At 34.3% G+C, this 15018-nt stretch overlaps 2 protein-coding genes across 2 annotated transcripts; both read left to right on the forward strand.

The window, feature by feature from the left end:
* Positions 1 to 1286: 1286 nt before the first annotated feature.
* On the forward strand, positions 1287 to 5820 carry LOC120259435 (pterin-4-alpha-carbinolamine dehydratase 2, mitochondrial). The gene is given in 8 exon segments (XM_039267035.1): positions 1287 to 1420; positions 1504 to 1571; positions 2879 to 2955; positions 4128 to 4213; positions 4291 to 4414; positions 5111 to 5179; positions 5573 to 5592; positions 5594 to 5820. Coding segments are annotated over 8 exon segments (573 nt in total). The 5' UTR covers positions 1287 to 1360; the 3' UTR covers positions 5663 to 5820.
* Positions 5821 to 7327: 1507 nt separating this feature from the next.
* On the forward strand, positions 7328 to 14780 carry LOC120258982. The gene is made up of 7 exons (XM_039266494.1): positions 7328 to 7621; positions 9777 to 9820; positions 10521 to 10635; positions 10740 to 10848; positions 12516 to 13210; positions 14011 to 14296; positions 14369 to 14780. Exons 1-7 carry the CDS (start codon positions 7447 to 7449, stop codon positions 14652 to 14654), a joined length of 1710 nt encoding a protein of 569 aa, XP_039122428.1. The 5' UTR covers positions 7328 to 7446; the 3' UTR covers positions 14655 to 14780.
* Positions 14781 to 15018: the final 238 nt, after the last annotated feature.

Consider the following 15018-nt stretch of genomic DNA (forward strand, 5'->3'; position numbering starts at 1 on the left):
AAAAAAATGTGGTCATTTCTTATGGGCAAAAATTATATGTTTTAATGTTGTGTATGTAATTTTTCCAATTAATATTTATTTTTATATAATTATTTAAAAATTTTACTAAATTTGTATGGTGGAAGATTCATGCAATAATAAAAAAATTGTTTGGATATATGTCAAAACAATTATTCATAAAAGAAAATTATATTTTATAAATAATTTTATAATTGGGTACAAATATATGAAATATTAGACAATAAACCGCAAGTATAAGGGTTTATGCTACAGACTCATGTTATAGATATTATGGGTAAAAATTTTCTACGACTGAATCATATATTCAAATCATTTGCTCAAATTTTGATTGTAAATGAATTTGATGTAAATAAATTGTCTAGACTTTCCGGTTGTTGTAATTTTTTTTATTAAAAAAATTAATGTGGTTTATTTATTTTTATAAAAATTGTTTAAAAATAGTAGATAACACTCCAACTCCTTAAGAAAAGTCAATGTGTGCATGCATACTCATCAATCACTTATTTTTTATAATAACATGAAATGAATAAAAAAAAGTCCCCTCAAATTCGGTTATTCACATAAAAACTTTGCAAATTTCAATATTCGCACCAAGTCTCTATTTTGATTAGTTTCCTTTTCAATTCTTTTGTCAGCAAATAGAGTGAAGTTTGGAGGTTTTTTTTTTTTTAGGAAAAAGCCCCTCCATCTATTATATTGGGATTAGACATTGGAAGTAGGCAGTTGTGAATTCGGATGAGTAAATGGTAATCATAAGATAAATTTCCATTTGCAATCATAATTTTTTGCTTACGAATTCATTTTTTTGTTTTTAATTGAGAGTTTTCGTATATAATACAAGTTTTTTAATTAGTATGTTATGTTTTAGTTTAATATTTTTATCTCCCGATTAAAATATAATAATTTCAAATATACAAAAACTAAAGTGAAAAGATATGACAAAATGATTGAAGTGATGGCTATATGTATATATTTTTAAAAATCGGATAAAATTTGGCTGGATTTTTTTCTCTAACAATAATTTTAGAATTACTAAAAAAGAAGTTAATGGAGTAAGATGCAACTACTAAAAAATAAACAAACTGGAGTAATGTCTATGAAATTCAAATATTTAAATAAACTGTTTGAGATGTTTTAAAACTTTCACAGGTTTGTAATTAATTTTCCTTATTATTAATTCATTAAAAAAAATATTTGGAAAAATGGAACAGGGGACCCAGTCACTCAGCCAATAAACAGGCGCCACGTTGTCTCTATGTGGGACCCAGACCACTCGCGAGAGTGTGACCCAAATGCGGACGCGTCACAACCGCTATGCCGCCATCTCTTCCGGCTCTCGATGAACCGGCCGGTGAGGATGCTGCTTCAATTGCAAGCTCATCGTCTCTCTCCCACCCACGTCGGTGCTTTCTGATCTCTTGCCGAGGATTAACCCTAGTTTTCATATCAATTTCTCATGCTTCCTCTTCCTCTTCCTGGCAGGTTCGTCTAGCAAGTTTGGCTTCGTCATCTTTTAATGTCGCTAAATCTCTCACTGTGATCCATGGATGGTGAGTTTCTTATTTGCTATACTTTTTTATATGTTTGAAGGCTGATGCTTGGAATGGCATGAAGTATGTATGCTTTTTGTTTTTGATTTTGATGTTTTATCATTTTGTTTATGGGTGTGTTTGATTGAGGGAAGATGAGAGATTTGTTAGAAATTTAACTACAATTTGTTAATGAGTTTGATCTCTCGTTCTCTCTCGTTTTTCTTATTCCATAGCGATTTTTTTTTTCTACAAGAAAAAAAAAAAAATCTAATTTACCTTGATTTAGGATCAAATGAAAAAAAATAGAACAGAAAGAAAGGATTTTTTTTTTTTCTTTGTATTTGGTTTGTTGACGAAGATGAAAGCAAATGAACTGTGTATGAATGTGGAAGCGAATTCTTTAATAAAATTTTCTTCTTTTTTTCATTTCATAAAGAATGGCTAGGTTTGATTAAAGTGCGGATGTGATACTTTGCCTCATTTGAATTACAGTGTGGGGGTGACTGCTGAGAGAAAGGTGAGTTTTATCTGAAAATGTAAGAAAATGTATCATTAGATTTAACCGCTCCTCTTTTTTTTAAAAAAATTTATTTTCGGTCATTTCATGGCTTATCGAACTTCCCTTGATTTAAAAACTATGAAAACAAGATGGAATGTTGGTTTCTTTGTGTTTGGTTGGTTGAAGAAGATGACTTCTGTACGAAAATGGAAGCAAGCGTATTATTAGAGTTTCCTTTTGTTTTCCTCCCATAAAGAATAACGAATGATTTGGTCCGATTCCACTTTTGGATTTTGGAGCTGGAGAGACTATTGAGAATTGGATAATTTGAGTGGTTTTAAGTGGTCCTTTTGTTCTTCCATCAATTGGGTATAATGATTGCTGGTTTTGTTCCAATTTTTTCTCAGTGGATGATTCTTGTTCTTTTTTTTTCTTTGCATATGAAATTTATTTAGGACAATATGGTGCATAATCTAAATGTATATGTGTGTAAAAGTAAAGCAAAATGGTGTTCTGTTGTTTGTGCCGTTTCTGTGGTGCCGACTGAATGCTACCTTATCTCAATGGCAAACAAATAATTAGCCAATAGCTTGTATGCTTTATTCTCTGACATTAGACCATATGGGTACTAAATGGAAGGGCTATTTTTATTTTTTTTTAAATGTAGATTAAGAATTAGTGAGGGATTGAACCCTGATGTAGTCTATGGCACCTCTATCATGTAAACAAAACATTCAATTAGTTGTTGTTTTTTAAATTTTTGTGCTATCATTTTTGCTCTTTAAAGATATCTTCATGTATATGGTTTATGCCATTGCATGCTCAGGATACATCAGAATCACGTTAAAGTATCACCATTTAAGAAGTTTAGCAGTGGTTTTAGTTCTTGTTCTGCATTCCAAGGTGCGTGCTATATTTTGACGATGTATGAGCTGACAATTGTCACTAAATTTATAAGATTATATTGTGTTATGTTTCTGGCTTATCTTGTTTATAAAATTTTTATTTTTGGTGGCACTTTGATTGAAATCTCACATGATTATGCTTGTTAGGTATGGGTGTTATAGCAATTCATCTTATACTTTTGCCTTTTTGACTTTGTTGCAATCTCTACTTTTAATTTTGGGGGTATTATATTTTGATTTTGAGATTTAGTCATGCGTCATCTTCTTATATTTCATTTTCTGAAGGTTAAAATCAAGTAACTCTTAGATGATAAGGGATGCCTTTGATAATAGTAGGACATTACAAAGATGATTATACTATCAAATGCTAGTTCACTGAGTCAAGCAATCGTGTGAGTCCAAGACTATTTTATGAAAGAGTTGTCTTTCCTTTTAAGAAATGCCACCTTACCATGTTTGTTCTCGACACCAACTAACTTCTATCAAAAGTTAAAAGTTGAATTTCTTCTACCTAACATGTGTGGCTCTATAGACGAGCTTTTTCTTAGTGGTTACAAGTGTAAGTTATTGAGTTATTCATGGAGGAAGCTGACTCAGGCTGAAGTAGTATTGTGTGAACAACTTGCTACTTTTTGGTTACCTAACAATTAAAAGACAAAAAAAAAAAGAAAATTTATTGATGGGAAGGATCAACCTAACGAAAAGGGATAAAGCTGTTCCCTTTGAGGTGCTCTGAATACTACCTTTCTTTATTAGAAAAACTTCAGGTGTGAAGTAGCTATGTAGCATCTTTTTTTAACTCTTTCTAAATTGCTTTTGCCATTTTTATGATTGTCTAACTCAGCAGTGTTACCAGTGTAAAACCTTCAAAATGTTGGTTAGACTAATCAACTTGGGAACTTTGGATGGTGAAGCCTGCTTGTTGCCTTTCTCTTGCTGATTTTCAGATTTGAGTTTCATCTCTATTCATTGGTTACATGTGCCTTCGTTTTCTGCCAGAAAAAGTTCCTTAGGTGAAGATAGAAAATTTGCTTAGCAGTAATAACCTAAACTTATACTTCCTAAGCCCATTAGATTTCATGGTTGTAGGACTTATTATAATAAACTTTCACAATGATTCAGCATTGTGATGTGCTCATCTTATCTCATCAATCTGTCAATAAATCTCAGACTTGACAGCCAAGAAGTGTGTACCATGCAACTCAAAGGAGATCCGGTCAATGTCCGAGCAGTCAGCCAATGAATTGCTTCCACAAGTATGTTGGTGTTTGTCTCTGTTTATTTTATTTTATATCATTTTATGTTACATTCCTTGAGGTAATAAACCTGTCAGGTACAAGGATGGATCTTGATAACTGACAATGGTACAATGAAGCTGCACCGTTCATGGAAAGTGAAAACTTTCATTAAAGGATTGGAGTTCTTTCAGATCATAGCTGATGTTGCTGAAGCAGAAGGTATTTCTTGCATTTGTATGGCACTTAGCATGTGGAATCATTGTTTTGTTGAAATTTTGATGGACCAGCTGTATATTTATGTACACAGAATGGTAGTGTTTATGAACTCGAACTGACTGCCTGTGCCATCAATTGTCATTCAAGAATAATTTGCTTCATCTCATCTTAGAGATTCTAGTAGGGACTATACGGTATGCCATACATATGACAAAAGCCTAAGAATACATAGGCTTGTTGAAGAATCTGATTCTTTTAAATTTCAAAATAAGATAATTATAACAATGACACTTTAATATTGACCATTCGAATAAAGAAGGCTTAAGGGTGCCAATGACTGAGAGACCAATTGGTACTTGAGTTCTCACCAGAACATTTCGCAAGTGGCAAGAGTTTGATTCACGGACGAGGGCATATTTGTAGGAGAGTGAACAATGATTGTGCGTGGGTGGTCCCAATGCTTTTGTATGCAGGCCTTGCCTCCGCTTGCTCCGCCGAGGATTGTGCATGTCTCTGGCTTCTTAGAGGGTAAAAATAAAAACAAAACAAAGAAGGCTTAAGGGCGTGCAAGCCTTTAAAGGATACCCATGTTAACTACCTATTTTAACCTGTATATCCCATGATATCAGTTGTGCAAAAGATGTGATTTTCTTCAATGGAAAGCACATGAACATTCACCCTGCTGCTTGCTTCTTTCAGGTCATCACCCTGATCTTCATCTGGTTGGTTGGAACAATGTGAAGATTGATATATGGACTCATTCTGTTGGTGAGAATTTCCTCTTCAATTATCTATTCACATTGTAATCACATCTTCTTATTATTAAATTATTATTCACCTCAAAGACTATCCAAAATTAGAGCAGGAAGAGCCTGTATACAAGCAGTGCTTCTTTGTCTCTCAGTGGAATTATTCACCTATCACTTCATCATCAACTGAAAAGAACATTGCTAGCTTCAAATCATGGCCCTTTTTGAATCAATTCGACACGTAACACCATGCAATCAAGCTTTCTACAATGAACTATTTTAGTTTCAGATTTTCTTAGAAACAGAGATACATTGCTATTCTAATTATGCAGGAATTTCTACACAATATAATGATATATGCTTTCTCTTCTTGCATGGCAACTGATTAAACTTCTTTGTTGCATTGCTACAGGTGGGCTGACAGAAAATGACTTTCATTCTTGCTGCAAAGATAAACAATCTCAATGTTGAACATCTTCTGAGGAAGAAAGCTGCTGATTAAGTGTTACTTTTTTTTTTACATTGCACTATGATTTGTCTTTTTATATTTCTGATCTTCAATGACACAAATATATGTTTTTGATGCTTTTTAAGTGCCAAAACGTTGATAGATTTAAAGATATGGATAAAACAATAACAAACTGATTTCTTTTTTTTTCCTTTGATTGTGGCTGTTCTTCTGAACTGAGTTTATTGGTGCCATTAAATTTTTACTCTTATTTTATTCTGTCTTTCCAAACTTAGGTTGATGACTTCTAGCGTTTTGTACTTGTGATATTTACATTTTTTCGGTTTTTCTATATGTTTATCTTTGTGAATTTATAATGTTTGAGGGCACCCTTACTAAATATTTACTATAGCAAAAGTGGTATTTTGATCTTCCATTCTTTTCTCTTTTTTTAAGTGGGATAAATTATCTATTGAACCCTAATCAAAGTGTTATCATCTTTGCATGTGGTTTGTAACTTCGCTTTGAGACGTATTTGTTTTTTTCCAGATATAAGTTTAAATTGGCCAAGTTAAATGAATTAAATGGAGAGGAAATAAAAGCCTAATGCGGACAAATCATTAATCTTCGAATTAAATATCAACTCTTCTATCATTAGATATTGTATTTGTGAGTTAATTTTTTAATAAATCATTTAACTATAGTTTTGCTTCATTTTAATAATTAGATTTCAATTTGCATAAAAAATAGTCACTCATCTTCAATTTTATCTCTTGGAGTAGTCACCCAATTGATTTGGAAACCAAATAGTTTATATGGCAGTTGAAAAATCTATATCAGTATTCATGTGACATATTAGTCATTCAATCTAGACTGTACACATCACCAAACTTTAAAAGATTTTTCTGCTGCTATATTAGCTATTTAGTTTCAAATCAATTGAGTAATTGGCTCGATAAAATAAAATTAAAAATGAGTAACTATTTTGATATAAATTGAATTTCAGTTATAAAAAATATAACAAGACCATAGGTAAGTGATTTATAAAAAAAATTAACCCTCTATTTACACTAAAAACTGTTAAATAAAAGATTTAAACGGTTAAATAAGAACACATTTAGTCAGCACCAATATTATTAACGGTATTGGATTATTGTGGAATAAAATATATATTATTAAATCCCATTCCTCAGTCATTGGCGGGGAATTATTATCCATTTTTAAAGTATTTGGTTTCTAAATAAACTAATATCATCACTTTCTCAAAACATAAGAAGACTAAAACTCAAGCAAAGAATAACTCACTTCTTTCATTAATCCCCAAAACAAAATGTCTAATATATATATATATATATATATTAATGCTGGTAGTAAATTTTATGTTTTACAATGTTCATATTTACCATAAAATAAAAAAACAAAAATTAAAAATCTAAAATAAGAAAGCTTGGGCCAGGCCCAAGTAGAAAAAACAAAAAAGCTTTGGAGGAAACCCTAATCGGAAATTATTATTATTTACTAAATTAAGTGAATGGAGATCTAAGGATTGATTGAAAGATGCCCTAAGTTTAAAAAATAAAAAAATAAAAAATAAAAAAAGAAACCCTAGTTATTATTGCACAGTTCCACTTCCCATAAAAAAAGGAAGAAAAAGGATGAAAAGCAAAAGAGTATATTTTTTCTCGCTAGTTTTGGAAAAACAACAAGAGAGATAACGAGGTAGTAAGAACGAGGGTTTTGGAGAGAGAGAGAGAGAGAGAGAGAGAGAGAGAAAGAGAGAAGGGAGGAGAAAAAGGAGCCGCCTTTGGTTGTGTTGCTCGTCGGAGGAGGGGCGGAGGATGAGCGGAGGAGGAGGAGGGAGGGGAGCCGGGGTGGCGGGGATCCCGGCTGGAGCACGGAAGATGGTAGCGAGCTTGAAGGAGATCGTGAACTGCCCGGAAGCGGAGATCTATGCGATGCTCAAGGAGTGTGGCATGGACCCTAGCGAGGCTGTTCATCGGCTTCTTTCTCAAGGTCGTATTAGGTTTTTGTGTCTATTGTTTGCGTTGTTCTTTGGATTTTGTTTCTTGATGTGATTGTGGGTGGTGGAATACCTCTGGAAGGGCAGGAGGTTGGGGAAAGGAGGGGTTTTTTTGGGGAGAGGTGGGATTTCTTTGTTTTCTTGGGGGCTTTTTAGGTCGTGGATGGAGTGGATTAGGGCAATGGGATTGTTGATTTGCTTTGATTGGGGATGGAGATGGTTTGATCTGTGGAAGAAGAGAGCTTTGGGGGTAACATGGATTGGTGTGTGCTTAGTGGAAGAATAGAGAAACTTGAGGGGAAGAAGTGGGTTTCAGGTGAAAGGCGAGAGATTTTTGGATTTCCATGGGAGTTTTTAGGGCTGGGTGGAGGGAAAGGGGCAATGAGACCTTGGATTTGTTTTTTTCTTGAGTTCGGTTATGCTTTGATCTGTGAGAGCACATAGCTTAAGTGCGACATGGATTGGTTTAGACTTCGGTTCAGGGAAGAAGGATTTCAGAGTAAGGGTAGTTTGTGGTTGAGGGGAAGAGAGTTTACGGTATATATGTGGATGAGGAAGATGAGCAAGTTGTTGATTTGGTTTAGGTTATTAGAGATGATTCGTGAGTTGATTCGTGGAATACATGTCTTGTCAGTTCTCTTTTTCTGTTACGGAAAGTTGAAGAAAAATTGAAGTTTATTTTTTGGAAGAAAAGAAGCTTTTTTTTCCTCCTTTGGAAGGATTTAGATTGAGTGTGGAGGGAAATTTCAATGGGTTGATTACTTCTCATCATTTATGATTGCTTGTGTTTCAATCTATAGAATAAAACAGTGTGCAGGATGTTTTTGTTTTTTTCATTTTGTCAGATATGTTGCAGATTACAAGAGAGTGAGCAAACAAATGAAAAGGAGGTTGCCGGAATAAATGATCCTTTAAATTCCTCCAATATGGGAGTTTGGTTGGATTAGAAATCTTGTTCGAAGGCCTATTTTATGCGTTTAATTAATGGCTTTAAGAGACTCGAATTATTTACTTAGATTTTGGCTTTCCTTTGAAGAGTGGTTCTTGTTAGTGGGATATTTGCAGTTAAGTTCAGTGAGAGACTAATATTGATTGTCTGTGAGTGGGTATCCATAAATTGTCTTAGTTCAATTGCTGCCCCAAAATCCTCAATAGCCAGAAAATTTAGTGCGCTAAAACAATTGTCAATTCTGTGTATTGTCTGCATGAGCAACATACGACATACCTCAGCCATCTGTTGTTTATCTCTTGACAATATCAGATGCATTGCAGTTGTTAGATATCCATAGGTGTTGCCGTGTTGGAAAAGTTTGTCTGTACCACCCAGGTAGATAACCGTTGGTATTGGTGGAGTTAAACTTGCTTATGTTTGTAACTTAAACATTAGATGCAATATAGTATGTAGCTTAAGAGAGGTAAGGATTTGTCATTGTTGAGTGCACTAGGGATTATCTGTAGACCTGGGCATTTGATGATATTAGATGAATTCATTTTTAAGGCAAAACTGGCAAATGAGAAATTGGGAGTTGAGGGGACAAATTATCCAGTGATAGCCCAACTTCTTTCATTATGATGCTTATATCTTGATAAGAGCATCCTTTACTTTTGTACATATCTTAGTCTATAGGATTGAAATGCATAATGATTTTGCTGAATATGGCCTTACCTGGGAATTTTTTAAACCTTTCATGTTAATTTAGGTTATTTAGTACCAGCTGTTTTGTCTTTGATGTTTCATATCGTGGATTTTTGGTAGGGCTTAACATGCTTTCTTGTGCTTCTTACCTTTTGCCTTTAGTTTGAATTGATAATCTTTTGTACAGTTTTTAATTTGAGTGCCTTTATTCAGTTTTAAGTGAGAATGGCTTGGCTGAGACAAAGAACTGACATGTATGTTGCCCGAAGAGACTCATCTTTTGGTGGAGCACTGCAGATTCTTTGTTTTTTGTGCTTTGTGTTCTATGGGTGTTCTATATTGATGTACCTCATGTAAAGGCATTTGTGATTTATCTACAGTAGAATGATTTATGAATAAGTGGCTTGTCAGTCAGCAATCCATTTTTTCAGATATGTGTGTGATAATTGTGTGCCTACAATTTTTAAATCTTTGATAATTGTATATCTAACTTGATTTTTGTGATCGTGTAGATACTTTTCATGAGGTGAAGAGCAAACGTGAAAAGAAGAAGGAGGTTAGTGCAAATTTTAATTCATCTCTCAGGAATGCATAAGTGTCAATCAATGTTATGTGAAAGGATTTAATATAATTCTTTATAGGATGGATATTAGTAATGTTGCTACATGCTTGGTTTGCTTCTAACATCTGTTCTTCTTCTGATTTGTTGTTGCATATATGTTCACCTGTCTTTATATATTAGTAAAATTGCTGCATGCTTGGTTTACTTTTAACATCTGTTCTTCCATCTGATTTATTGTTGCATATTTGTTCACCTGTCTTTTTATGGTTAGTTCTTTTAACTTTGATATTTACAATTTCTTTTTAAAATCATGAGCTCTTTCAACTTTTATTATGTGCCACCAAGCGTTCCATGCCTATATCCACATAATAAAGTATGTCTTTTTAAAACCTTTGTTGGTTCATAATTTGTAGTGTCCAGAATTGGGAACTTGATCTCTTTTAGTGTTATTTTCCCATCTTTTCTTTGTTTTTTAATCTCTATAAATGGATTATTATTTAAAAGAATGGATGATTTTGCAATCCTCACTTTCTTTTGCACTGCCATACTCAAAATACGGTTGCTTTCTTTTGCCTTTTTTTTTTTTTAACTTAAACCTGTTAAATGTTTTTGAGTGCTTAGAAGAGATGCATGGTTGTGTCTATCAGACTATCAGTCAATAAGGCTTATTATTTTCTTTTTCTACTTGGCTTAGGTTAAAGAGGTTCCTGAGAACAGATCTAGATCAGTGGGTGCCAAATCCAATCGGGGAGCTCGAGGTGGTACTGACCGGGGGCTGCGTAATAATCCGTCTCAATTCAGTTCTAGTGGTATGTATATCTACACTATTATATACTTATTTATGTGCATTTAAAGCAGTATTTGAATTTGTATATTTTTAGATGCTTTATTTTCTTTTTCTGTGTTACTCTAGATTTTGCAGTTGCTCGAGGTAAAGCTGTACACCAGAAAGAAAATTCAGAAAATGCTATTCCTACATCAAGTTTGGAATCTGCCTCATCAGCCACTTATCATAATAAAAGGTCAACAACACTACACTGCTCCATAAAATCCATCCTAACAAAATTAAAAATCAAAATACTGTTCTTGCTAAATAAGTCTCATTTTATCTTATTTTTAAGTGTGACGCTCACAGTACTCTTTGAGTGGTAATATGCTGAGCTGGGTTTGGGTTAATGTTAGCCTACTCTTGGTCAGGATCTTAAATTCTTATGCTCAGGTATACTGCTTCATAGTGCATATAATGTTTGCAGAATGCTGTTGCACCAGAACCTAGCCGATTTATGGCCCACTAACATTGGTGCTGCTTATAGGATTGCCTGAGCTCAGTTTTGCTGTATTGGTCATACCAATTTGGTGCATTGACTATTAAACTTATTTATGATACTCTCTAATGACTAATCTATTTTCAAAATTTCATATCCTATTAGTGGGGATGAATTGGAATTATGCTAATTAATATCTGGAATTCTGCGTTCACACGTAATATTGTTGTTTATAGGCTGCAATTTAAAATGCTTTTTCTAGAGTGCTTTTGTTTGGTTGTAAGTTGATGAACTCCAATGGCATAATCCAAAACTTAATCCAAAACTTAAAGTTATGTTTGACAAACTTTTTACTAGCATCAGCAAAGGGATCATTATTGACCTCTTTCATGCATTTACACCCTTGAAGATCTCCAGTTAGTTTGTGTGCAGTCCATCTTAAGATGCAATACAACTCTTGCACTGCAAACATAGTGGACAGCAAATTTTATGCGAATTGCGTTTGCAGTCTGTTATTGAAAATGCATTTGTGTGTTGGGCATATAATCACTTGTGTTTAGTCACTGTAATTCTCTTAGGGATGAATCTGCTGGTTATAAAAAAAAAAGAATAGCTTTGTACTCGATGAGTGGTATCTGATCCCTTTTGAGCAAAATAAACTCATTATAGCATTGTAACTCATGTAATAATTTGAGAACCCATCATGTTAACCCTGAGTGGGAGACGAATTTTATGTTATCCTTTTACTCTTGTTGTATCTGTAACAATGTTCTACTGTTTCCCTTGAAAATCAGTCTCTGTATAGTTTCTCATCTTAATGAACAAACATCAAGCATTTTAGATTATATGCTATTGAAAACTACCATACACCTCTTATACTCCCTCAGTTCCTTTTTAGTTGTCAACTTTACCTAATTTCACACCGATTAAGAAAGTTGGTTAAAAGTTAGTTCGTTACCTAAATATTTTTATAAAAAAATCCATTACTTTCTAAAACTACCCCTATTTAAATCCCCCACTAGTGAAGTATATAATTTAATACTTAGTTGACTGTGATTTATTGAAAATTGTACAAATACATTAAATTAAAAGGGCAAATTTGGAAAAAAAATTATTTAATGCTGCACAAAATTTCTAATGTGACAAATAAAAAGGAACATAGAAGAGATCCGAAACGTGACAACTAAAAAGGAACGGAGGGAGTATTAAACATGAATACCATCTTTCCTTTGGGCTCCCATACATTAGGCCACTTTTCACTTATATGCTTTATCTGATGCTAGCAAGATATATATATATATATATATATTATTAAAGAAATGATTGTGCTTTCTTCAATCCCTGACATGAGTAATCTTTTGAGGAATCTGAAATACTAGTTTAGTTGCTTGTTACTGATTCATCTACTTACTCATGAACTGCAGTGATTTTGCACCTATGAGAACTCCAGCACCTACAACTGTTGTACCTGATGGTCTCTCATATCCAGTGCAACCTTCATCTGGATACCAGAATAGTTGGTTTGGAGCCCCTGGTCGTCGTTCGATGGCTGATGTTGTAAAGATGGGCAGGCCTCAAGGGAAGTCACCCAGCGTATCTGCTGTGGCTAGTGACTCATCCTACACACCATCTGTTCCCCTCCTGTCAGACATGCCACCCCTCTGTCAGAGACCCTCACCATCGGTTTTGCCTTGTGAATCGAATCAGGAATCGCATTCTTCTCAGAATCCGATCCTTAAGAGCACGGAGATAACTCATGAGCAAAACACTAGTGTAGGATCACATGGCTCTCATGATGATTGGGCGGTGGTTGACGAATCACCTGCTGCAACAGTGCCATCTGTTCCAGAGACATCTGGTTCCTCTACTTTGTATGCAGAGACACCTACTCTTGCTGATGGTAACAACTTGCATGTAAATCCTCATTTGAATGAGACTGAAGAGTTAGAGGATGACGCTACTGATGAGGACTTGCACGCAGAGCATACTGGATCTGTATCTCTCTCTGACAGGCAAGTGCAATTGGATAATCTGGGAGATGACTCACATCAGACTGATGATTCTATAAATAATTTGAGCTCTTACCAATCGCAAAGGCATGCTTTTGAGCATCGTGAAGGTAAAATCTCCCCTTACATATTTCGGTGTCTCTTTTCTTCTTTAGGTTTTGTGTGAATTCTAGGATTTAATGGATTACAAATTGATTACAATCTTCTCCTCATTTTTTATATTCTTTTTCTGTTTAAGAGGAACTTTGTAAGATTATGATTTTTTATACAATCTTTAGAAGGGCTTATGGTTGATTGGCATTTAAATGGATATTTGGCTTTTTATATTTTGTGAAAATTATTGCTAAATGCTTCTTGACAAGAATGATCGGCTGGGTAGTCTAAGTTTCCTGGATTGCCACTTCTGGTTGCTTCTGTATTAGGTGAGTAATAATTATGCCATGATTCACCACCTTATCCCAGAATTCTTGTTGCTTCCAATTCTGAAATAGTACACACTTCGTAGTACCTATGCTTGTTGGTTTAGACTGAGCAGCAATGCAAGATGTAGTTTTGAAGGTTTTACAAAGGTTAGACATTGTTGTGCTATGCTGCCATCGAAACTTTTTGTTCTCTATTCTTGCCTCCTCTTTGTTGATATGGCCAGAGTTAATCATAAAATATACTATGATTAATTTTTATTATGTGTCAAATGTCCTTGGTGTGTGTAATGATTTAGTGATTTTAGCTTATATTTCTAACAAGTATAATTTCTACCGTGCCTATCGTATTTGTCAAAAAAAATAAAAAATAAAAAATATAAACATAATAAAATAAAATATAAAACAAGTATAATTTCTGACAACTTCCTTTGATGAACTGTTCCTGTGCTTTAGCTAACGTGTAATAATCTTGATGGTTGTCATTTCAGTTGAGGATGTTAATGCAGAAATTTCATCAGTGGCTGCTAATTTACATCAAATAAATCTGCAAAAAGACCTAAATGCACCATCTGTGGAGGAAATCCCTGCAGTGATAATTCCTGATCACCTGCTGGTTACTAATGTAGACTGCTCCCACTTAAGCTTTGGTAGCTTTAATTCTGGAATTATTACTGCTGGTTTTTCTGGATCATTCTCGTCAAAGCCCATGAAAACCAGCTTGGATGTGGCTCCTGTTACAGAAGATACTTCTTCAATTGATAAGTCTGAGCCTAGGTATTTATTCTGTTATTTATACCTCCTTGAGTATGCTCTTAGTGTTTGGGATGACTCATTTATGTAATGCAGGAATACCGAATACTATGATAGTGAGCAGCTTAGGTCTGCTTTAAGTGAAAATGTTGCTTCCACAAGTACCACTACCACAAGGGAGGATGTGCCTTCTGCTACAGAGCCAGAAATCATCAGAAGTGATTCCTTGGATGCCACCCATGGACTTCAGTACAATTTCCCATCTGTCTCTGATTATACATTACCAAGCACTACGGAACAAAATGCTGCAGGATATGGTTTCCCGCAATCAAATTCGCAAATCCAAAATCTTGCTCCTTTCTCAAGTTTAATGGTAATCTAGAAGCCCTAACATTTGTTTATCATCTAGTTTCATTTTGATAGCATTACAGACTGCCAGTATTTCACTGTGCTTCTCTACAAGCTTCTCATATCTATGCCCATATCTATATCCACTATCTTCTTTGTTTTATAATCTATCTAATATCTAGTGGTGGTGGAGGGTTCTTGAGAAATAATTTCAGACGTGCATTTGCTAATGCACATGTGAAACATGGATTTTTCTCATTTATTAATTTGTGCCAAATTCCTCCTTGTTCCTTGTTTGTGCTATTGTAGACTGACAGTAATAAAAGTCTTAGCAACATTACATAGCAACATTACAGACTGCCAGTATTTCACTGTGCTTTCTCCACAAGCTTCTCATA

This window comes from Dioscorea cayenensis, chromosome 4 (genome assembly GCF_009730915.1).
Source record: "Dioscorea cayenensis subsp. rotundata cultivar TDr96_F1 chromosome 4, TDr96_F1_v2_PseudoChromosome.rev07_lg8_w22 25.fasta, whole genome shotgun sequence".
In the NCBI taxonomy this organism is placed as follows: Eukaryota; Viridiplantae; Streptophyta; class Magnoliopsida; order Dioscoreales; family Dioscoreaceae; genus Dioscorea; species Dioscorea cayenensis.